The 26,072-nt window shown below is 38.8% G+C and overlaps 1 protein-coding gene across 2 annotated transcripts in view; it reads right to left on the bottom strand.

The window, feature by feature from the left end:
• ACTL6A (actin-like 6A) overlaps positions 1 to 20,160 on the bottom strand; it is a 35,708-nt gene extending 15,548 nt beyond the window's left edge. The window contains exons 1-3 of one of the 2 annotated variants that reach the window (XM_012734354.1): positions 19,890 to 20,160; positions 2,005 to 2,081; positions 1,668 to 1,842 (exon numbers count right to left, since the gene is read on the bottom strand). In XM_012734354.1, coding sequence (XP_012589808.1) covers positions 1,668 to 1,818 — 151 coding nt within the window. In that variant the 5' untranslated portion in view covers positions 1,819 to 1,842; positions 2,005 to 2,081; positions 19,890 to 20,160. Of the gene's footprint in view, positions 1 to 1,667; positions 1,843 to 2,004; positions 2,082 to 10,350; positions 10,569 to 19,889 lie in introns of those variants that run through there. The other variant, XM_004674989.2, reaches the window with a different exon arrangement.
• Positions 20,161 to 26,072: the final 5,912 nt, after the last annotated feature.

Raw genomic sequence — 26,072 nt, 5'->3', positions numbered from 1 at the left:
TTCTACTACATCCTTGTTTTTTAATGCTCCCCTTCAGGGGCATCTTTTTTCTACTGGGTAAATACAGGACAAATTTTCAAAAGGATTATCATCCCTAATCCTCTTCTCACATTCCAAACACTTTATGGGTAATAAAATGCAACTCCATATTTTAAAATCTTTCTCACCTTCTCACTAGATCACCACTCACATTCTAACATTTTGAACTCAATAACAACCTCATTTACTTGTTGTGCAGAAGAAAGTTAAATTAGTATTGCAGACCTGAGAAAGGTCTATTTGAAGGTCGACTCTTGGCAGGCATCTGGGAACTTCAGTGGTAAATAGTCCCTCCAACTCTGATATAAAACTTTCCCCAAATGGGAACAGTAAAAAATCACTGTAAAAACAACATGATTTATGCTTAACACGTTCTTTCCTTCTGTGAGTCTGGGATTTTGGCATATGGTAGACACGGGGTACCTACATAGCCAGACCAAATAAAAACTTTGGGTACTGAGTCTCTAATGAGCTCCCATAGCAGATGACAAACATGTTACAACTCTCTGTGGAGGAATCAAGCACATCCTGAATGAATTCATTATGAGGTAGTCTTGAAAGCTCGCACCAATTTCCTTTGCACTTTCCTTTCCCTTTGACTATGCCTTGTATCTGATAGTGTAATCAATCTTGGCCATGTAACTATATGCTGAGTCCTGTGAATCCTTCCAGTGAGTAAATAAACCTGAACATAATCTTGCATATCACTATTGTATTTGCCTTTTAAGATGATGAAAGTTGCTCCTTCCCTCTGTATTCCTATCTCCATGCATAGTACCCTCTATGAGTCACCCCATCAAAAATCTGAGAAATTTTTAAAAGTCTTCACTACTTTTCACCCCATCAATCACTGAGAATCATTTGTCTCCTGAAACATCTCTGAATACACCTCAGATCCTGGCCATCAGGATTATAGTTTAAAACTTTTCTTCTCATCTAGAATCTTGCCCCCCTAACTAGTCTTCCTATCTCTAGTATCTTCCTCCAACCTAGCCTTTATATTGCCGTTACAATACCAGGAACATTTCATACCTCTCTTCAAATCCCTTTGACCTTCTTTTATTTACCAGCTTAGTTATAAACATTATCAGCTTTAGTTGCCAGGGCATGGTTTATAAGTCCTTTCATGACTACTCTCTGCCTTCACTTCCTGTTACTGGCCCAAATGCACCCAATGTTGCAGCCAAAATTGACTGACAGCATTTTCAAACATGTAAGTTTTTCTATAATTTCATCTCTCCACACATGCTGATTTGCTCTATTTCCCCCCAGCATTGTCAGACTAATTCTTATTTCTTGATCAAAATTCAATACAAAAGTTCCTTCTTTTGTGAAAACCATCAATGACTTCTCCCAATGATAGAGGTAAGTAACAACCCTTTGCTCTCTAATCCCTTGTTTAGCAAAATATAGCTATATTATAGTTCCTATCAAACATATTTGTATACCTGTTTCCCTCATCTATGAGTTTCTTAAGGAAAAAGAACATGTTTTATACATCTTTGCATTCTCACTGACCGAGAACATCAGTTTGTGGAATAAAACCATAACAAAATAGCTCTTTTTCAACTACTAAGAAGTGACAGCTTTATATGTAAAAATCAAAGCCATACAAAAAAATATCATACCCATCCCATTTTTTAGTGGTGAAATGGCCTCCGCATTCTCCCTCGGAACACGCAGGGCATTAGTATCTATGTAATAGGTGGGCCCGCCCTGTTTGCCTTTGTCGCCATCTATTTCCATCATCGTGCTTCCATCATCTCTTTCTACCACCATACCAATAGCTGTGGGGAAATCCACCTGTAAGAGCCAAAACATGATATTCAAGTTTTTCCTGCTTTTTCAAGGAATTTTTCTCCCCCAGCTGATACGTTTTACCATACTTGACTCTGAATTTCTGCATGCGGTTAATGCTATACAAAAGGCTGTCCCACATCAAATTAACTCAAACATTATACTTACCTTGGGGCAGTCCTCACCAGCATAACCAGCTCTTACAGTATATGATCCAATGTCAAAAACAAGGGCTCCAACTTCATCTGAAAAGGTGAAAAGATAATCAATATTAACCATTTGCATGAAGTGTATGAAAATTAAAAATACTTAAGTGGGGGCCTCCCTGGAGGCACAGGGATTAGTCACCATTGTAGGCTATCAGCAACTACCGTAGTATGAGTTTGATCCCTGGCCAGGGAGCTGACCTATATGGCACAGCAGACCTCTACTGTCTTACCCACTGCTTCCCTCAGCAGAATGGTAGATCCACCTATTCTGTTCCCCCATACCTCTGGCCTATACCCCATTTTCTGTATGCATAAACAAATCTTAAAAAAATACTTAACTTATTGTGAACATACTTGAAAGCCCTATAAAAAATAAAAATAGGTACTACATTCATGTAATTACTAGTTTGTTCCTAGTTTTAAATATCTTAAAGATTCACTTATAATTAAAATGTTAACAAATAGTACATTATTCATCATTAGAAATTCAATCACGAAAGAGGTAATAAACTAAGTGGTTAATTATATTCCATGCACTAAAGGAGGAAGTGTAGTACCCTGAAGAGTAAAAGGTATAATAATACAGATCAAGTAAAAAACACAGAAATGAAGGTGTCAGAGTTTGCATATTTCAAAGTTTTTAAGAGATAAAGTATAATGCTGAGGGAGAAAGATGGTAACTTTTTTCTTCACATTCAAATTAGAAGAAAAGCCTCCAAACTATTTTAAAAATACTTCACTCAAAACAGCATGCCTCCTAAAGCAAAGCACTTGGGTTTTCTGGGTTTGAATTTTCAAAGGACTTTTTTCCATAATTAAAAATAATAAAGAAATCCTTTTTACCTCTGTACATTTGAAATTCACACATTGTCACAAAAAACTGGTACAAGAACATTCACTATGTAAACTTGGGCAATTTACTAACCTCTCTTAGTTTCCTTATTTATAAAATGTGCATAATATTTCCTATTTGATAGGAAACTATAATGACTGAATGTGTTGAATACTTTAATGTACACCACCATTTAGAACAATACTGAGTACATAATAAGCACTAGTGATAGACACTGTAGTTATTATTGTGACACTGCCATTGATAGATATAATCTAATGGTCTCTCAGCAGGAGAAAAGGAAAAATACAGTTTATTATATAGCAAAATTTCACGCAGCACCTAAAATGCTTTAAATCTACATGTAGCAATATGGGAAAATTTCAAAAAAATGCTTAATTTATACTAAAAATGGAGCTTCCATATGATCCACAAATTCCACTCCTAGGAATCAACACAAAGAACACAAAACCATTAATTCAAAAGGACACCTGCACCCCTTTGCTTACTGCGGCACAATTTACTATATCGGTTGGCTATGGGACCAACCCAAATACCCAAAAATAGATGCCTGGATCAAGAAGATGTGGTATATTTACACAATGAAATATTACTCAGCAACTAAAAAGGATAAACTCATGCCCTTTGCAGCAACATGGATGGAGTAGGAAGGGACTATGTTCAGTGAGGCAAGCCAGAAAAAAAAAGAAAAATATCAAATAGTGTCACAGGGGGAATGTTGAGGAACCAAATAAGGAATAGGGAGGGGGGGTAATTATAACAGAGTAAAAATCAAAATCATCAGGCAACTATGGATCAGAGACATTCTACAGGGCAGGAGGAGGGAGAGGTGAAGACAGGAGTGGTACACAGGGAAACTGGTGGTGGGAATTTCACAGGGAAATCATACACTGTACAAAAATGAAGGATGGTGTAATAAATATATTTTTAAAAAAGAATGCTTAGTTTAAAAAGTCGCAAAAATATGTATAGATACATCTGATGATATTTAATTCATTATGGATGAATATGATTTTAGTTCATTACATACACACAATAGAAGTATAAAAATAGGAAAGGGGTCTGGGAATGTTACATACCAATCTCAGATCTGCAGTTATTTCTAAAGAGGGAAAGACGAGGCATTCTCTAGCAACATTTTGTTTATTAAAATATTTGAGGTAGGGCCCTCCCCGGTGGTACAGCAGATTAAAGCACAGCACTAAGAAGCTAAAGCCACTTCCTCATGAGTTCCATCACTGCCTGACCTGGAGGTGATCCACATGGCGAGGTAGACCTCTCCTGATCCGCCCACTGCACCCCACAGCAGTGTACTTCGAAGATCTGCCTGTTCTGCTCCCTACTCTGTCTCTGGTGAATCCTCTCGCCGCCCCTGCACCTCTGGCCTGTACCCTAGTTCTGCATGCACAAATAAATCTTAATATATGTATATATATCTTTAAGGTAATTATGACAATATTTTACACCTATTTAATCTTAGCAGTGAGTACAGAAATATCATATACATGTATTTTTAGTATGTCTGAAAATGGAAAATTTTCAAATAAAAAAGTGAAGAAAAACAATTACATTGTAAATATAGTAGAGCAAAAGAGAGCAGTGTATGTTTACTGTATAATGATCATTTTTTGTAAAGATTTATGTATTTATGCATACAGAACTGGGATACAGACCAGAGGTGCAGGGGTGGTAAGAGCAGGGAGCAGATCAGGCTGACTAACAAAGTACACTGCTGAGGGGAGCAATGGGCGGGTCAGGAGAGGTCTTCCCAGGCTGGGGATTGAACTCAGGTTGAAGTGGCTTTAACTTTTTATTCTGTGCTTTAACCCGCTGCACCACCAGGGAGGGCCATGATCACATTTTTAATGTGAATCATTTATTTTTATTTCTAATCTGAAAGTTTCTACATTTCTTACATTTCCCAAATGTATGTTAACCCATCTCTATAAATTCTCCCATCCAAATAATTTTGTCTGAAAGTAGTGCTTAAAAGCCCAATACTGCATGTAATGCATATACTATATGCATTTTCACCATGTAATGCATACTCAAGTACAAATAGTAAAGCATACCAATGAACCTGAATTCAATAAACTTTCATCTTTTTAAAAAATAATTTAACACTGCATTATAGTATTAGTGAGTTTCAGATGTGCACCACTGAGAATCCACATGTATGTACTATACTAAGTTCACAGCCAAACCTTCAAATCTATCCTTGACAATTCCACTGTCTGTTTTGTATCAATTTACCAAGCTTTCCTCTCCCGTCCACCACCCTCCCACCCCAAACAAATAATTGATCTTATAACCCCTACGTTTATTTTTTGCTTTATTTAATTCATCTGTTCTCTCTATATACTAGGTCTGAATGAAATGACAGTGTCTGTCTCTCTCTGCCTTATTTCATTATACCCTCTAACTCCACCCATGTTGTAATAGTTTAATAGTAGAGTGAGAGACAGCAGTGTATGTGTGTGTGTGTGTGTGTGTGTGTGTGTGTCTTCTCTGGTCATTCCTTTGGGCACTTAGGTTCAGCTTTTGGGTTTATAAATAATACTGCAAAAAAAAACACGAGTGCATACTCTCTTTGAATTAGTGTTGTGTTTTTTGGTAAATATCCAGAAGTGATATAACTGAATCATATGAAATTTTTATATATGTAGCTATATGTTTATTTATATAAAGAATCTCTACACTTTATATATTTTATAAAGAATCTCTACACTGTTACCCATAATGGCTGCACCAATTCAAATTCCCACCAGTAGTTAAATTTGACTGCTTTGATTAACAAGAATTATGGCTAAAGAAATATCCTAATTAAATAAATCAATTGTGTGGCTAACTCAAATTTTCAACTCTCTGTACTCAAAGATGAATCTCTGCCCTGCACCAGGGCTCTCAACCTTTGCTGTATTATGAATCTCTTTGACAATATTCCTGGCTGAACTGTTTTCTCCTATGTTGTTGAAATCTTAACCCTTGGAACCTTGCAATATGATTAAACAATCAACAGGTGATTAAGTAAAAATGGTATTATTGGAGTGGGTCTTTTTCAATCTGACCCAATTCTTTATGAGAAATTTTTCTTTTATAAGAGATTTGAGCACAGATATATAGAGGGAAGACCATATAAAGACACAAAAAGATAAATGGCTGTTAAAAGTAATGGAGAAAGGTCTCTGAAAAAACAACCCTGCTAACACCTTGATCTGGGACTTGTTTCCAGAAATGTGAGAAAATTAATTTCAATAGTTTAAACCACAGTGTGTGGTACTTAGTCATAGCAGCTCTAGCAAATGAATATAATCAGTTTAGGAAACTTGTGAATCCCTTCTTGAGATGTTTTAAAATTGGGATTACAACTGAGATGGCACAAAATGAAGAATAAAGTAAAAATAAATTAATAAAAAATAAAATAAAAACTTTATTTAAAAAAAGAAATATTTTAAGATTGATTATAAAAGAAACCTATAATAAATTTTAACTCTATCTGTGGATTCCTTGGGAAGCGGGGGAACCCCATATTAGCACTGACCCTCTAATTTAATGCTTTGTTAGGTAATCTACTCCACTCTTGCATTTCAATTTCTACCTAAAAGCTAGTAATTCAATCTCAACTCTCAAGCCCTCAACTTCATCTAGAGCTATATTTAGCTATAAATTCATAACTTTAATGTACACCAATAACTCCACTTCATGTCCCATAGGTACCTTAAGTTCAACATCTGCAGAGTACCAGCTTCTTTCCTTCTTTCATCTTGGCTTATCAGCTAATGGTCCCAGAATTCAAAGGCAAAAAATCTAGGAATCATGAACACCTTCATATTTCATACTCTATCAACTTTTTCCAAATATTTTTTTTAAGTTATTCCCACCACCACCAACACCTGTTCAATATCATTGCCATTGCCCTGAGTCAAATTCTCACTACAACAGGAACTCCTACAAATTCCTATAGGCATTGTTCTTCCACCCCATCTCTTAACATTTTCTAGCCACCTTTCAAATTGCTACACTGATCTTTCAACATTGTAATTCTAAACATTTTTGTACAGAAATCCTTAAAGGAAAAGAAAAGGTCCCTTCAGTGGTTTCTCATGATCTACAAGATAAAATTCAAATCATCCCACCCACTAAATATTCAAGGCCTACCACAATCTGGCAACAATCTCACTTCCCACTTCATACACTTAGCATTACTGAATATATCATGTACATCATGTACTCTCACTGAGTTAACCTTTGCAAATGCTGTCCCTTCCACTCTTCCTCCCATCAAGCCCATAACTTTTCTTGTAAATTTCTGACTCCCCCACACTGAATTAATAACATTCTTGCCTATGTTGCCTTCCTAACTTTAATACACTGTCATTACTGATTATCTAATTGCATTAGCTACCATTTCTCATCAACATAAAGGTACTATAAACTGAGATGTACCATTATTTCATACAGCAAAAAAAAGAAACATGCTGCAAATTAAGTTCTTCTATGCCAACAACATTAGACAAACTTTAGCTTCAGTTCAACTTCAGTGATGAAACTAACACTTTAACAATGTATAAATGTGGGGGGAGTGAACAACTAGAATCAATAAAGTATCTGACTTTATATAGATGACTGACTTGCCTACAAGACTGAGTTTCTTGGAGGTAGAGGCTATATCAAGAATATTAAGCACTCAAAAAAAACAAAATCATATCACTTCCTGTTTTAATTAGTAAGCTAAATTGGATAGCAGAAATTTGAGTAAGATTCTTTTTAGAATTTTTGCATCTGCTCATTTCTTTTTTTTCCCAAGTATCTGAGGAGATGTCTATTTTCTGTACCTTGTATTATTTAAAACAATCATCAATGAACCCAAAATAAAATGGCAAAAGGAAAAAGTAGGCTCAACATCTTAATTGCAGAGGTCTGGATATTTAAAAATTAGGATGTACTTCCTAGTGAATCTCACTGTTCTTGAGGCTTTTGATATTTTTTTCCCAGAGCAAATCACTTTCAAATTCAAGGATGATGTGATTCTTCTGAAGAAACAGAAAAAACATCCCAATGTAAGCTAAAGGCTAATGATTTCAGACTCCTTCCCCACCCCTCACCCCCAGGTTGTTTTGCTTTTTGTTTGGGCAAGTATGCCCCAACTTACCAGGAATATGATTTTTAGGTTAGGGATTGGGCAGGAGTGATGAAACTAACACTTTTAACAAAGCTGTTCCAGTAGTGCACCTGTTTATTATTATAAAATGAGGTATGAAGTAGAGTACCATGAATAAGAAATGAAAGGATGAGAGGGTCCCATAAACCAGCTAAAAAGTATAGAAATGCATGAATTAATGCATTTTTGTCTGAAGATAAAAGGATCACGATCATATAATACACACAAAAATGTGACCCTCTATGTACTCAAAGGTAGCTCAGACACAAAATTATATACTTATTTTTTAAAAAATATTTTATACTAAGAAGCTAAAGCCACTTCAGCATGAGTTTGATCCCCGCCTGCCCCGGAGGTGACCACATGGCGCAGCAGACCTCTCCTGACCCGTCCCCCACTCCCCTCAGCAGTGTACCTCTACTATTTGCCTGTTCTGCTCCCCACTCTGTCTGTGGTGAATCCTCTCACTGCCCCTGCACCTTTGGTCTGTACCCCAGTTCTGTATGCAGAAATAAATAAATCTTTAAAAAAAATTTTAATATGTGAAAGGTTTTAAGTATTTTCATTGACAGAGCAAATAAGAAACAGGATTCTGTATTATGAATACTTAAATCACACATGAGTAGTATGTGTTATATATTTGAAATATGATCAACAGAGAAAGAACCTAAAGCTTTGTTTTAATGGGAGAGTTTCACCTTTTCTTCTTCCATAAGACCCTTGCTCTCCACTAACTAGAAAGTTAAGTAACTTTAGGTTGGTTAACTTAATCTTTTCCATACCTGCTTTTCTTCTTCAATAAAATGGGGATAGTATTTCTACCAATCTCAATTACTTGAATTAAATAAGTGAGTAAATGTATTAAATGCAATGCACGAAAATGTGCACAGTATAAATGCTAGCTACTAACATCACTCTTCATTTCTACCTTAGTCATAGTAAGCAATGACTTGTAAGGAAACATTCAACGGGCAGCTTCTACTTGCATCAGTAAACCTAAAGGTGCCTCCATGAGACAAACACACAGACCCAATTTTTTTGTCAGGGCTTCATTTTCAGAGAGAAGTAACTGACAGAGATCCACTAGGCTTCTCCGAAGTAAACAAACTTCGGACTCTCATATTTGAAAAACCAAGGACAAAAAATGGGAGGGAGGAGCCCAAGCGTCAGCATAGGACCTCTGACGGGACTCTAAACTACACTGCCTAAACTTCTACAAACTTTGAAAACTTAACTTTTATTTTCCACCTGGCAAATTGTATCCTCTTCAGAAACAGCATCCTTACCAGATGAAATAGAAAAAGCAACACTTGGGGTTTGTCTCAAAATCATCAAACACCACAACACATGAATCATCAGTGTTTCATGCAGGCACGTTGTAAAAATAGGGGCTCTGATTCAGTAGGTTTAGAGTGGACCTGCAGATCATGACAACTACTGATCCATGGACCCCAACTGAGAGGTAAGATGCAGCAGTGCCTCACTTAACCTTCGTAACCACCCACCGGATAAAAATTATCATTCCACACACGAGGGTGGGGGGCCTGGCGCTGAGAAACGCTAAGCATACAGACCGAACTAAATAAGGATAAAGTGCTAAATAAACGGGGAGGCTGTGCAACTCCCAGGTCCCCAGCAATCTTCCCACCACACCAGAGCCTCCAGGAGGAAAGCAACTGACAAGTGTGTCTAAAGTAATCCCGAGCAGCCCCGCCCACGAGTAACTCCGGGGAATCCGCCGTCGGCGACCCAGCCAGAGCCGCGGGAAGATGGGAGGCAGCCACAGTGCCCGGCAGCGAGGCGGCAGCGTCCGGGGTGCCCGCCACTTCTCCGATCAGCTCCACCTCTTGAGGCTCCCTCTGCCACCCGCGGGCCGTTGCCGACACCCCAGTTCACGCTTGCAAACTGCCAGGACCTCCCGAGTTAAAACACGCGCGCGCTCACTTCCACAAGATGAGTTACGGAGCCGCTGGGAAAGATGGGACCCCGGAGCCGGTCACTCAAGCCGGGGTTCGGCGAGCAAGCCCCCACGGTGGGCCCGTTCATTTGCCTCCGAGGCCGGCGGGCACCCCGAAACCCCGCGCCTCCAGGGCCGAGGCTGGAAGGGGCCGCAGGGAGTGGTGACTCCAACAGCCCGAGACGCGAGCTGAGCCCGGTGGGCTCCGGGGGCGGGGACGGGGCGGGGAGGCCGGGGTCCGGAGAAGGGAGACCGGAAGGGACCGCTGGGGGCGGCGGTTACAAACCCCGCACGCTAAAAAGGCGCGCTCTCTCGTCCGGCCGCACTCACTCACCTCCCCCGTACACGCCGCCGCTCATGGCTGCTGTAGACGCGACTCCTATGTTAAAGGCCGCCAGGCGAAGTGAAAGCGACGGCTGCGCACCGCGGGTCTAGCAAAGCGCTACTGCCGACCCCCTTAACTTCCACCGCCACCCCCCTCAGGCAACAAAGCGGCGTCCACACACCCCGGAGCGCAGTCACACTTGCTGGCTCCTCTTCTTAGCCAATTACGAGCGGCCCAGTTACCCTTCGACCAATCAGGATGAAACCGTGCTACCTCCCGGTCTCGGCTCTGTCAGAGTAGCCAATCGGAGGCCACTAAGGGGGGCGGGGAAAGCGCAGGAAGGAGCAAAGGAGTTGGGTTGCGGAGCTGGAGTGGGGGGAGCTTCCCGAGTGGGCGGGGGAACGGGGCAGAGGGAGTTGCCCCGGAGCAAGGAGGCGGGAGGAACGAGTCGGGTGCCGGTCCCGGGGGTGAGTCTGGGCGCTGAGAGCTGTGGGAATCTGGTAGAGGGAAGTAAACCGCTAGGAAACTGGTGAGAGAAAGCGACTCCCTTTCTCCGGTTTTGGATCGTAGTGAATGCAGAAGAAGATTTTTTTAACCCAGAAAAAGTATTTCCAACTAACTTTATTGAAAAAGTTAAAATGTAGGTACTCTCCTTTGGGGTAGGGAGTAATCGATAAATCAGAAAACGGATGGAATCCTTTCATTTTAAAAGGTTAATAATAAAAAAAGAAGAAAGAGATAATGTACTCTCCCAAATGAATATAGGTGTCACGTTAGAAAATTTTAGCATCATTTTCTTTTATCTTGTGAGACGGATATGAAACAATGTCATTGGTCCTCATCCCAGGGAGTACCTAGTGCTAAGTATATCTCAGGTCTGCCTGTTCTCAGTCCTGTTCCACAGGAACAGGCAAGGTCACCATTGTATGGTCCTTGATTGCTACAACAACTTTTAGGTTTACGTTTGGTCACACTACAGGCAGTTTGAGCTTTGAAATCTGGTCATGTCACTCCACTCAAATCTTTACAATGGTTGTATATCCTGACACTTGATAGCAATTCTTAAATTGATTGTCCAGATATGTAAGGTCTTCTCTTAATCTTAGGAAGAGCTGAATGAAGTCTCAACAGTATAAACCAGCAGCGCCACAGAAAGTGAGAGTAGGGTAGAGAACAAGGCTGGTGAGAAAAGTCTTTTCCATTCACTTGGCAGCATAATCTGAGTATAACTAATCATTTTAGGGACGCTCCATTAACACGACTAGATAATAACCAATTTATGACCTTAAGGCCAAATCCAACCTGCTTTCTGTTTTGTATGGCCTGTGAGCTAAAAAAAAGTGATTCCATTTTAAAATTTATTTTAAATATGTTTTTAAGAATGATATTTATGTGACAGATGAAAATTATATGAAATTCACATTTCAGTAACTATAAGTTTTATTCGAACTTAGCCACATTTATTCACTTATAGCAAGTTTTAGGGCAGAGCTTAGCAGTCAGAACGAAGATGAGGTCATCCAACTGGGGAACATATCTGCTAACCTCTTAAATAAAGGGTTTATGAACTCGGAGATGATGCATGTAGTACATCTATGACCTAAGCAATAGTTGTGATTACATGAATATAAAATGTCAAAAATAGGCCCTCCCTAGTGGTGCTGCAGATTAAATCACAGCACTAAGAAGCTAAAGCCACTTCAGCATGAGTTCGATACCTGCCCTGGAGGTGACCACATGGCCTGGCAGACCTCTCCTGACCTGCCGGCTGCCCCCCTCAGCAGTGTACTTCGTTGATCTGCCTGTTCTGTTTCCCACTCTGTCTCTGATGAATCCAGTTCTGCATGCATAAATAAGTAAATCTTCTTTAAAAATCTCAAAAATATTTCCACTTTTTATGTTGTGTTTGACTAATAAAGTGGCTGATACTTTGGGAATAAATGTTGGAGATAATATTTTTTTATAGTACACAGTAATTTATTTAACTCAATTTACCACTTAAACGAAGAGTAATTCATATACAAAGTCTTAAATAGAACATGGGCTAGAAGGAACATAGGAAACTGGTTCATGGGTATTGTGGGGTGGTAATTTTATGGGGACAACACCTGAGAGAAACAAAACATTGTACAAAAATAAACAATGATGTAAAACATATAAATAATAATAATAAACTGAGCAGATAATGCAAAAATAGATTATTGATCTCTCTCATGAATGGTATTTTAAAATTTCCCATTTATATAGAAAGAAGATACTATCTGTGCTAAATACATACATATTTTTTAATAGAGTAAAATGTCTTCCATTTTTCAAAGTCAGGAAAACTGGTAGAAAATGCATTAAAAGAAAAGTGCCAACCAGGATCTACTTATGAAATATAAAATATCTGAGGTCTTTTCTCCTCTGTAGCCTATCATTTTCTTTAAAGTCCTGGGTCAGTTTACATTAATGTAACTGGTAGCTATCAAATAAAAAAACAGCAACACCTGGAGTTTGAATTGACACTTTTCAAGGGCATAATGTGTCAAAGAAATCAGTGTTTGTAGTTTCCCCCTGAGCTGGCATATTTGGTATGTCAATTTAAAAAATATTAAGTATAGGTCTGAAAACTTATCTAGCTCACAGTGGATGCTCAGAGATTGACTCTGAATCGAAATCTACAAAAATGAGTGTCCTTTCAGAAATCTTTCATAGTCAAGTATTGGGTATTCAGGAGCAGTACTTGGTGTTGCCTCACTGAGTCGCTATTCTTCCATTCTAAATTGCTGAAGCCTCAACTTTCTTTCACCAACTCTCTCTGAACTCAGATTATGGAATGAAAGCTGTCATTACAAAGTGTTACTGACCTAGTCATCTTTCTCAGCCATTATCAAATGCAGAGTTGAAAACAAATTGCAACTGGTATTAATCTAATAATTTCTTAATTAAGGGGATAGTCATCTATCAAGAGGAGTGACACAAAAAAAGTATGTAGAGTTAGAATTATTTCATGCTACAAAACATACCACACTAGCAATTACAAAAATTTTCAATGTAAGGGTTTTTGTGTAGATATGTGTATGCATGAAGAGTCATTGTAACAACCATCTTCTGTTTACCAAAACTCCAATCATAAATGTTTATGTAAATGCTACTGAAATAAAGGATAAATACCTGGAGTTTTTCACCAATAGAATTATGATCAATCAGATTTATATTTGCCATTCATTCATATTTGCCATTCATTCATATTTGCCATTCCTATCTGCTAAACATTTCAAATAATGCAGACAAAGAAACAAATGAAATTATACTTGGTTATAGTTGGTAACTTTATAACAAAGCAATAGTTTTGACAATGTTACCTGTGTGATTCCTAAAAAAAAAAAAAAAAAAGATGAAGTACTAGATACTCTGTGAAACTTGTCTTTATTGCTATTTAGCTCCTCAAAAAGTCTCTGTTCACTTGATAAAGCTCTTGTGAGGAATCAAAGATCAGTAAGCATTGTCAACATTGAATTGCTTGGGGCTGTGAAGTGGGGCCACGATCCCTAGGGTGACTTTGGTCAAGGTGTGGGCCTTCCACTGATCTAGAGAGGGCCAGCACTGTTGCTGTATAGGGCTGTAAACAGCACAAGAAGCGACACTGAACTGCGTCCCAAGTTCTCACTCTGTATAACATCTTTAGAATCCTTGAAACAGATAGGATTTCACCTACCATATAATTAAGGACTACAGATTACTGACAAACTAATATATGGATTCATAGAAAATATGCTTTATAGCTAATATTTTCCATAGAATCTACACAACATCCCCACAAGAGTCTTATAGAAGAGGCCAGAGATTCAGCAAGTTGCCCAATATCATACAGTTATTGAAAGAGATGGGATTTACAACTTGGGCTTCCCTGACCCTGCCAAGAATAGTGTTTCTGCTTCCTAAGATACGTTTCTTTCCATCCCTTTTATAATTCTAATTAAAATTTTAAAGAAGATTTATTTATTTATGCATACAAGAACTAGGGTACAGGCCAGAGATACAGGAGATGAAAGGACTCACCAGAGACAGAATAGGGAGCAGAACAGGCATATGTACTGAAACACACTGCTGGGGGGAGCAGGAGGTAGGTCAGGAGAGGTCTGCCCTGCCATGTGGTTCACCTCGCTGGCCTGGGGATCAAACTCATGCTGCAGTGGCTGCAGATCACTTCATAGTGCTGAGCTTTAACCAGTCGTGCCACCAGGAGGGCCCAGTTCTAGTAAATCTTTAAAACAATTTCAATTATATATGCCTGTGCATATATAGTGTGTGTATACATATATTTATATATGTGTATATATGAATGTACATATGGACTTTTTTAAATCTAAAGGTACAAAAAGATACACAGAAATAAGTCTCCCTCCTATCCATGTCCCCAGCTGTCCAATGCTCCTCTTTAGAAATATTCTGTTTCTACAAATAATTATGTAAATATATTCTCCCCCTCCTCTTTTTTCTGATAAAGAATGGTAATTCACAGCAAGCAAGTGAGCTTTTAAAAGCACTCTTCAGAAACTAAATTTAAGACATTTGCATTTAAACATATATATATATGTATACATATATACATATATATATATATATATATATATATATATATATATATATATTAATTTTAGTCTACTGACATGGCTAGAAACAACACAGGAATAGAAAGTAAGTTCCCCTCCTTCTAATCTTTGAAATTCTTCAATTCTCCCCTTAAGTTGAACCATTGACCCCTGTTTCTTTTGTACCTTTCCTGAGTTAGTTTTTTCCTGAGTCAGTAAAAACATAGATTTGAATCCCTTTCTTCTCTGTCCTCCCACCTCCCTACACACAATTTTTTGTTTGTTTACATCAGCCTAGTACACTAATACATTGATTTGCTACTGACTCTTCCAATTAACCATAATATCTTGGAGATCACTCCATGTTAGCAGGTATAGTTCTATAGCTGTCATTTTAAATACTGCTACAGAATTCCATTCTGTAGATGATCTATCATCGGCAGATCATGTTTTACCATTTAGAGACATTTAAGTTTCTAGTTTTTTGACTAGTATAAGAATACAGTGACTATTCTTGTCATTTTTTAAATTTTAACAGTAATCACTAAATTGCACAGAGGTTGTACCATTTACATTCCTATATTAATGTGCTTGAGGAGACCTATTTTTTCTTCCAGACATTACCAACACAGAATTTTATCAAACTTCTGTCAAAATGGAGTTTCACATGAGATGTTTCATTCATTCATTATCTGTTTAGATCAGGTCTCTGATTTAGCTATTTATAGCATTAGCAGTTCATCAGACCCAGGAGTACATTTAAAGGGCCCCTCAACTTTACATGCAAAACCCAACAGCATGATTTATAAGGAGAATCTTTGATCAGTTCATTTCTTGAATTGTCTTTAGTCCAGGCACCAGAGAAAGAAGCAGTGATAACCCCTGTTCTACTCAAGTACAGTAACAGTTCCTACATTATATTCAAAGATGCCTGCTAACACACTTCAGGTGCTACTTAGAGAATAGGTTCCAAATCTTCATTGAGGCTTAGGCTTCTATCAAAACTTGCGTAGATGTGGGTGGTAGTTGCACAATCTTTCCATTTAAAGTCTTTTATCTCCACTGTGGCACATAATTAAGACAGTGGCAAACAGAAGAGAAAGCACCTAATAAGTGGCACTTATATATTTTTTATGATTTATTTATTTATTTGTGCATACAGAACTGGGGTACAAGCCAAAGGTGCAGGGGCAGTGACAGGATTCACCAGAGAAAGAATGGGGAGCAGAACAGGCAGATCGATGAAGTACACTGCTGAGGGGAGCAGCGGGCAGGTCAGGAGAGGTCTGCTGCGCCATGTGGGTCACCTCCGGGGCAGGTGGGGATTGAACTCATGCGGAAATGGCTTTAGATTCTTAGTGAGGTGCTTTAACCTGCTGCATCACCAGGGAGGGCCTGGCACTTGTATTTTAATTGTAGTTAGTATGTGCTTTACCCAGGACCAGGATATAAGGTTTACTTTGCTTGTTTGTTATGTTTTATTTTGTTTTCTTTTGAGGAGGTGAGGGGGGGATTGAGAAACAGATGGATTAAGTATTAACTTAAAAATGATCATATTTTGCAAATGATACAAGTAACTGCCATGTTTGGTGCTACATAAACGGACTATAAGAAAGCCTGTATTTACGTGGCCCTCCTCTGTTCTTCCCAGAAGCTCCAGCCATCAGGTAAGAGCTATGCAGTTTCAGCAGATATGAGATCTGCCTGGACATAGGAGGTGTTATATGAGGACTAGTAGGACAGTTCTACCATTTTTTAAAAAAGATTTATTTATTTATGCTTACAAGAACTAGGGTACAGGCCATAGATGTGGGAGGTGAAAGGATTCACCAGAGACAGAGTGGGGAGCAGAACAGACAGATCTACTGAAGTACACTGTCAAGGGGGAGACAAGAGAGATCTGCCAGGTCATGTGGGTGGCTTCCCTGACCAGGGATTCAGCTCATGTGCAGTGGCTGGCCATAGCTTGATAGTGCTGAGACTTTAAGGATTCTGCCACCAGGGAGAGCCCTTAAGATCTCTCATTTAAAGTTAATTACCTCTATATATCGAGACATTCTGTAGGGGAGGAGGAGGGAAAAGTATCAAGACAAGAGTGGGAAGAGCACAAGGGGTTATGGTGATGGTGCATGGGTGAATTGGTGGTGGGAACTTCAAGGGGAAATCATGCATTGTATAAAAATGTAGGATGATGTAATGAATATATTTTTAAAATGAGTAAGTGAATAAAATAAAGTTAATTGTCTCTTTAAAGAACACTGATATGTTGTTTTTGAAAGGCAGATTTGGCTTACATGTGCAAAGATAGGGGTGCTGGAACATGGCAGTATTAGAAACAAAGCACAGAAGCATGGCAACCTCAGGGAGTGACAAGGAACCAGTTTGGCTGGATAGAGAATCAGGTGCAGGAAATGAGGATGACACAAGTGTCATGGGCTGAATGGGTCCCCTCCCCATATTTACACATTAAAGTCAACCACCAGCACCAGCATATATCTGATGTTATTTAAAGAGGCAATTACATTAAAATGAAGTCTTTTAAGAAGAGCTCTAACCCTGACTATAAATAACTTCTACATGACACTACAACACTGAATTAGTTGGTACTGAACCATTGCTCCTAAGGGAAATAAAAAATTAACTTCCTTCCTGACTCTGATTACAAAATTTTCATCAACTAACCAATAGGTAACCTTCTTTTATGTGTATTTAAATACATCTTGTATATTGTTAATTCACTAACATTGAACTCACAACCAACAGCACTATACCTTGTGCCTGAGCAAAGCTAATCTAACACATGTATTTTCTCCATAAAGCACATCACAGCTATATAGTAATTACTAAACAGCCCTTCAGCACTACCATTGAGGGTGGAAGAGGGTTATTTTAGTTGAAAAAAAATCACCAAAATAGCACAAAAAATGTAAAAACATAGCACTAAATAGACTCTAAAGTGATTACTTGCTTGGCTGCTGTAAAGCTAAAATAAGAGGGCAAAGCATCACTTTGAAAATATGCTTCAGGCAGCCCTAATTTTCCATTGCATTACACATATTCGTGAATGACTGCAAATGTCCTGCAAGTTTTGATTTGTGTTTGTAAATAAATTCTAGTGAGTTTGCAAGCACAGGCTCTGAATATACTACAATATAATCCCACATTATATAGTTAAAGATACTAAGACTTAAAACCTTTAAGATATTTCACAAGGGCCCCTCCCTGGTAGCACAACATGTGAAATCATGACACTATGAGGTGATGGCAGCTACTGCAATTTGAGTTCAATCCCCGGCCAGGGAGGTGACCCTTGTGGTGCTACAGTGCTCTCCTGACCTGCCCACCGCTCCCCTTAGGCGTGTATTTCAGCAGATCTACTTATTCTGCTCCCTGGTGAATCCTAACCACCCGCCAACCCTCCCCAGCCCCACACCTCTAGCCTATACCTCAGTTCTGTATGCATAAATAAATCTTTTTAAAAAAATGATATTTCACAAGGTTATGGCCTGTGAAGTTGACACAGCCAAGATATAATTTCCATTTTGGAGAAAAGGGAGATTTTTGCCACCTATACCGAGTCAGGATAGGATAAAGAGAGTTGAGATGATCAGTCAAGCACACTAATAAGGAGGCTGCAAACAGGGGAGAGCCTTTGCAAAAACTTGCCAATTACACAAAGCATGCTTTCCGGGAATGGCACCAAGATATTAGTGAATAGCAGTTTCACACTTTAAACAAAGAGGATTATTGTTAGAAGTAAAGTACTAATATATTTATTTGATCGCTTCAGAACCCAAATGACCAAAACCCACAGCCTTTGTTTCTGCAGAGTTTATGTTGTCATCATTTCAGTACAATTCTTTAAGAAAAAAAATGCATTCATACCCAGGCACTTCATAGCACACACAAAAGCTTAATCAGAGACAGGAAAAAAAAGAGCAATTCAAGGAATTCATTGTTAAGTCTGTAAAGGGACCTTAATGCACCCAAATCATGTATAACTATCATAATTCATTTTTAATATAAAGCATTCACTCATCAAGAAAATCCATTGAGTAGCCATGAGATACTGGATGTTACATTACTGAACATAAATGGTGCACACGGATTAATTTCTGCCTTGATCATATTCACAATATAGTCTAAGGCAGATTTAGGAATAATTGTGTGTGTCTGTGTGTATATTCCTTGGCAGTTCCTCCCTCATCCCCTGCCCCTCCCACACCTAATGCATCTGTAGATTTGCACAGAAGCTGAGAGCTCCTGAGAACTCAAATCATCACTTCCCTTAGCATTTAGACACCTACAACCTATCAGGGGATCTGGTAATGTCAGGAGCCAAATTACAAAGTAATTTCAAGGCCCCTTAGAGAAATTCACCTAAGGCAAGGAATAGCAATGAATGTGAAAGCAATAAGTACTCTGGGTGTCCCCAGGGGAGTGGCAGTTTGTGGCAGTTTAGGAAGGCTCTTTCTTAAATCTATTGTCATGGAGCCACAACCTGGATCCACAGGTTCCTGATTTTCTTCCCTTCCCAGTGACCCTCCCCTGTCCTCTCTACTATTTGTGGGATATGCCTCCTCTTTCCAGACACTAAATACTAGTGGGTCCTAAGAGTCCATCCTCAAATCTCTTTTCTATTTATTCTCACTTCCTAAGTAATCTCAGCCAATCTTTGGGTTTTAAATTCAGTCAAGGCCACAACAGGAAACAGATGGGCCTCTCAAATTAACTTGAGCAGAGTTCACTAAAGGGACTATTTATAAAGGTGTCAGGATAACAGTACTCTAGGACCACAAAGGGGGTGAGGCATAACCAATGGACTTGAAGGGACAAAGGAAGAGAGCTGTTTTTACATCTGGAGAGCAACAATTGTTTGGACATGTAATAAAAGTTGTGAATTTTCATGGAGGAATGCATGCAATCTAGGAGAAACTACAGTGACAGAGCTGGAGGCACAAAAGATCTTACCTTACTCGCCTCCCTTCTTCTGATCTGCTGTCACACTGGCTGAATCCAGCTAGAAACCAGAATAGTGGAATCCACTGCTTAATCCATATAAACTAATCTGTACTGAGGCAGAGAAGAGGGCAGAGAGGCCTGGAGAGAGAATCTGGAAGGACTACAAAGATATCCAGCATACTATCCTATGTTGAGGACATCTCCAAATTCATACATCTCTGATGCTAATCTTTCATGGTGTATCACAATGACCTGTTTAGCCTTCTCCACCTGAATTCCACTGATTATTCCCTGACCCAACCTACCTCCAGCCTACTCTTCTCCACGCCCCTCCCAATTCATTTGGCTGCCTAGCCTGAAAGCTAGCTTTCATTCCTGAATTATTTATTTCTCTCAAACACAGTCCAGGAGAGCAAGCTATGCCAGCTCAGCTCTTAATAAATGTTCAGAGTCTGGATACTTACCCCTCCTCTATAGCTCCTGCCCTAGCCCATACCACATACTCCACCCCTTTTTTATATGACTTGCAATAAAGAGTTAAATAGTCTCCCCATTTCTATTCCTGTTCCTAATATAGTCTGATCTACTGTGGCCCCAGTAAGTCTACTCAAGTAAGGAGAGTGATCTTCTCTAGTCACTCTCTACCCCCTACTCATTTTCATTTTCTTCCCAGCAACTATCTCCACTTAAAAGTATGTTATATGTTAGCTTATTTATTTGCTTATTGTCATTGTCTCCAGGTTCTGGGCCCTCCCTGGAGGCACAGCGGGTTAAAGCACAGCACTAAGAAGCTAAAGCCACTTCCACATGAGTTTGATCCCCCTGCCCCAGAGGTGATCCACATGGTGCAGCAGACCTCTCCTGACCCTGCCCACTGCTCCCTCAGCAGTGTACTTCATCAGTCAGCCTGTTCTGCTAACCACTTTGTCTCTGGTGAATTCTCTCACCATCCCTGCACCTCTGGCCTGTACCCCAATTCTGTATGCATGAATAAATAAATCTTTTTTTAAAAAAAAAAGTAGGTTCTGTAGGAGTCTCGCAAAATTGCAGCAAGTGGGCCCTCCCTGGTGGTGCAGCGGGTTAAAGTGCAGCATTGCAAAGCTGGACATAGCTGCTTCAGTGTGAGTTATATCCCTCCCCTCAGAGGTGATTCCAGTGCACAGCAGACCTCTTCTGTCTCACCCACTGCTCCCCACAGCAGTGTACTTCATTGATCTGTCTGTTCTACTCCCCACTCTGTCTCTGGTGAATTCTCTCACTGCCCCTGCACCTCTAGCCTGTACCCCAGTTCTGTAGGCATATATAAATAAATCTTTTCAAAAAAACATAAAAAAAAAAAAGATTGCAGCAAATGAGGACTCTGGGTTTGCCTCCTTTATATAGTTAAAACTAATTTGCTCCAGAACAGAGTTAATAACTCCTGAAGGATAAACAAATGACTACAGCACCAAGAAACAATGGTCTGGCCAAAAGGAGTAGGAAAAACTTTAACTGAACTGTGTTTGCAGTGACATAGGGGCTGTAAAACTCCTGAGCCGGAGGGGAGATTGCCTGACAAAGCTCCCCTGCAGCTCTTAACTCAGCGGCACATAACCACTTGAGGGAAGTTAAAGTCCTGGCACTCTACTGGAAAAGGGGGTGCACACAGTTGGTAGCCAGGACAGAGAGTGCACTCTTGGAGAACTATAGGAGCAGGGGAGCAAGGTAAAATAACTTGCTTGAGTCTGAAACTCCCAGTGTAGAACAGCTATAGCCTGAACCAGTTTTGAGAGCCAGGGTGGATCACTTCTGTCTGCTTGCAGGCTATTTCTTGTAAACTGAGGCATGATATTCTAAACACTTGCCTTCCCCCTCCACACCCCTTTCCCAATTTCAAAGCTGAAACAACAACTGAATGCTTTCATTACAAGCATTTAAGCACCTGTACCTTAACAAAAGTTAGCAAGCGTCCAAGCTTAAGACTCTGCATGGGATAAGCAAAGGACAATGTTTAGCTTATGTCTTTGTCTCAACTACAAGCTTTTCCTTGAAGATCAATACGACAAGGATTCCCATTGTTACCATTTCTGTTTAATTTAACACTTGAGGTTTTGGCTAAACCAATCAAACAACTGAAAATAAAAGGAATCGAAATCTGAAAGCAGTACAACTATTGGTATTTACAGAAAATATTTCATACAGAAAACCCAAAAAATGCTGTTAAAAAACTATTGGAGAAATAAATAACTATACCACAAAGTAGCAAATTACAAAATCAACACAAAAAAATTCTGCAGTAATTTTTATACACAATGAATGAGAAGAAGAAATATAAAACAGTCATTCCATCCACAATAACTTCAAAAAGCAACAAATATCTCAGCATTAACTTACAAGACATTTTTAAGAGTTAGGTAGTGAAAAAAAGAGTTGGAAAGATATGCCATGCTCATGAAAAGGAACAGTCAATATAATCAAAGTGATATGTAATAATTTAAAACAATTCCCTTTAATATACCAATATAATTCTTTAAACAAGTTGAACAAAAATATTAAAATGTATATAGAACCATAAAAGGCATTGAATAGCAAAAGCAATCCTGAGAAAAAGGAGGAGAAACAAGAGACATTATGATATCTGGATTTAAATTGTACTATAAAGCAACAGTACTAAAAACAATATTGTATTTGCATAACAATGACACATGGATCTAGAAGTAGAATCAAAAGTCCAAAAATCAGTCCACAGACAACCAGTATTGAACTTAAGATAAAGCAGTCATGGCCATACTATGAGGAAAGAGGCACCTTATTGATAAATGGTGCTAGGAAGGACACATGTAAAAGAATGAATTTGGATCACTCTCTAATTCCATGCACAAAAATAAATTTCAAATGAATTAAGGTCTACATGTAAGATATGCAACAATAGAACATATAAAAAATGTTATTTGTTCTATGACATCAATGATTGAAACATCTTTGGAGATTTGACCACTACGGTAAAGGACATAAAAAGTAAAAATAAAAAATTGCAATAATCTCAAAACGATTTTACACAGTGAAAGATTATATAAATAGATTTTAAAATCCTATTGAATGAGAGTCTTCCTGGTGGTGCAAGGGGTTAAGTGTCAGCACTATGAAACAATCCACAGCTACTGCAGCATGAGTTCAATCCCCGGCCAGGAAGCTGACCCCCATGGCCCACCAGACCTCGCTTTTCTTGCCTGCTTCCCCCCCTCAACAGTGTATTTCAGTCAATCTGCCTGTTCCATTCCCTATTCTGTCTCTGGTGAATCCTTTCAACCTTCCTACACCTCTGGCACATACCCCAGTTCTTGAATGCATAAATAAATAAATCTTTAAAAAGAAAATTCTATTGAGTGAGAGAAAATATTTACAATTTACACAACCCACAAAGGGTTAATAGCCAAGATATATAAAACTCTTCAATACTTCAACAATAGAAAAACAAATAACCCAACTAATAAATGGGTAGCAGTTCTGAACAGACAATTTATCAAAGAGGATATCCAGAAAGCCAATAATACATGGAAATCTGTTCATTCCTCCCAATAAGAAAGGTTGGTTAAAACTGAAACTTTTTATCTGTACAAAGCTTGCACAGAGATGTTATAGCAGTTTTATTCATAATTGCCAAAACTTGAAATGAGTCAACATGTTCTTCATTATATAAAGTGATAAATAAATTATGGTGCCTCCAGACAATGGAATATCATTCCACACGAAAAACAAAAGTCATCAAGAAATGTGGAGAAACCTTAAAATCATATTACTAGGTCAAAGGCATTTGTATGATTCCAACTATAAGATACTCTGGAAAAGGGTAAATTGTGGTAATAGTGAAAGGATCAATGATTATCAGAGGATAGAAGAGAGAAAAAGATGAATGAATTGCTAGGCTGTAGAGGGTTTTTAGGGTTGTAAAAACATTCTGTGTTATACTAGGTGGATACAAGCCATTATGTTGATACCCACGGGATGTATAATACCAGGATTGAACCTTAATATAAGCCAAAGATTTTGTGTGATAATGTAGGTTCATTGGTTGCAATAAATTTACCACTCTCATGCATGATGCCAACATTGGGAGAGGCTGTGCATTTGTGGGGATAGGGGCTAAATGGAACCTCTATTTTCTTCTCAATTTTCCATAAACCTAAAACTGCTCTTAAAAAGTCAATTATAAAGGAGAAAGGTGTGTTTGGAGACCATGGAGGGAAAAGGGTGACAGAAATCTTGAAAAACAGTGCCACTAAATTCCAAAATAATTGGAACCATGAAAAAATTACTGGTCTGGAGCTCTTAGAAGAATGCAATACATGGAGGATGAAAGACAGCAGGGAGGCACTGCTTCAATTCTAGACAGACAAGTACAGTAAAGATTTCTCATTAGTCTATCTTGGTTACAAGCCTACTTCCTGGCTTCATCAGGGGAATGTGTTACTAAGAAAGGTTGAGCCAAATTCCCTTTCCAAAGACTTGGCTTATCTTCAGTTAGTGGGTAACGATAGGGCCATCCCCTGAAATCTTGACACATCCTTGTCTGTTGTACATAAACACTTCTGTAACTCACCCAAGTATCTCCTTGCTGCCTGCTGCCTCAGAGCCCTGGACCTCTTCTCAGCATGCAGTTATTAGGAGAGTAATATCTGGCTCATCAGGGAACTCACATGCAAAATGATCAACTGGGCCACACCATAAAAGTTGATAAATATTTTGACTGGAGATGCTTCTTGACTGTGCAAACTGTACAATTAAAAAAGTCCTGTGTTTAGGAAAGCCCTTCGCTTCTTCACTTAGTTTAATGCTTGACTGGCACCATATTGACATTCTTAATGATTTTTGCACAAAAGACTTGTATTTCCACTTTGTACTGGACCCTGAGAATTAGACTATTCTGATTTTCCACAAGGGAAAAAGTGCTGGATACACTGATTCCACAAGCACTGAACATGGACATTTACAATTTGAAGGAAGAATGGAGTTCTTGGAATAGCTCAGGAGGGACATTCATTGAGCTAATAAGCTCTAATACATAGTTTTAAAACATACTTTGAGAAATCCGAAGAGTGGTTGCCTGTAGAGAGCAGGTGGGGCAGGGTTTGAATGGCAAGAGGCACAGGGGAACTGTCTGGGACCATAGTAATATTCTATATCTTGACAAGAGTCGGGATGTATGTATACATGTGTTTGTCAAAACTCAAGCAATCAAGATATCTGCAATTCATTGTAATTTTATATTTAAATAAAACATACAGGTATTGAATCCTTATCAATGATAAGTATGTTGAAATATTTAGGGGGAAGAATATTCATTATGTTCATAAAAATGAGATGGATTAAGGGATGGGCAGACAGATGAACTATGTGATAAGTTTGGTAGTATAAAATGGTAATCAAAAGGTTTTGGTGATGACACTATAGACTTCACTGTAAAAAAATTTTTAATATCCTATGTCTGAAATTTGTTGCAACAAATGTTGTGAAAATATTTTCAGATAAGGCCCTTCCTGGTGGTACAGCAGGCTAAAGCATAGCACTAAGAAGCTAAAACCACTTCAGCATGAATTCCATCCCTACCCCAGATGTGATCCATTGGCACCGCAGACCTCTCCTGACCCGCCTGCTGCTCCCCTCAGCAGTGTATTTGGTTGATCTGCCTGTTCTGCTCCCCACTCTGTCTCTGGGGAATCCTCTCAGGGCACCTGTGCCTCTGGCCTGTACCCCAGTTCTGTATACATAAATAAATAAATCTTAAAAAAATATTTTCATATGAAAAGAGTAGATTCCATTTGTTTCTGTGATTTATTAGTGCCAAACATTGTAATGGACTTACAGTTATGGTGACAGAACACCTAAGTTAATAGCTGAATTGAATTTTAAGTTAAAAACTTGAACATACTCTCTCCAGATTTCCCAATACTTAAAAAGTTTATAAAGAGCGTTTTTAAAACAGAAGTCTGCTGTGCTCATCTTAAACCATCTAGTGCCTGCATGAGCTTAAGAATCCTAAGTACTCAGGATGATCTATAATGCATGGCGTATGTGCTCTCAGCAGTGTTTTTCCTCTTTTACTGACGTCAGATGCCATTTGTAAGAGTTGCCAAGGTAATGACCAGACATATCTAAAGACAAACCTACTAGAAAGGACAGCATATTTATTTTTCCCTTTTAGCATCAAATATA

This window comes from Condylura cristata, unplaced genomic scaffold (assembly GCF_000260355.1).
Source record: "Condylura cristata isolate star-nosed mole 26May11 unplaced genomic scaffold, ConCri1.0 scaffold00003, whole genome shotgun sequence".
NCBI classification, from domain to species: Eukaryota; Metazoa; Chordata; class Mammalia; order Eulipotyphla; family Talpidae; genus Condylura; species Condylura cristata.
This window is presented reverse-complemented; position numbering and strand designations above follow the sequence as displayed.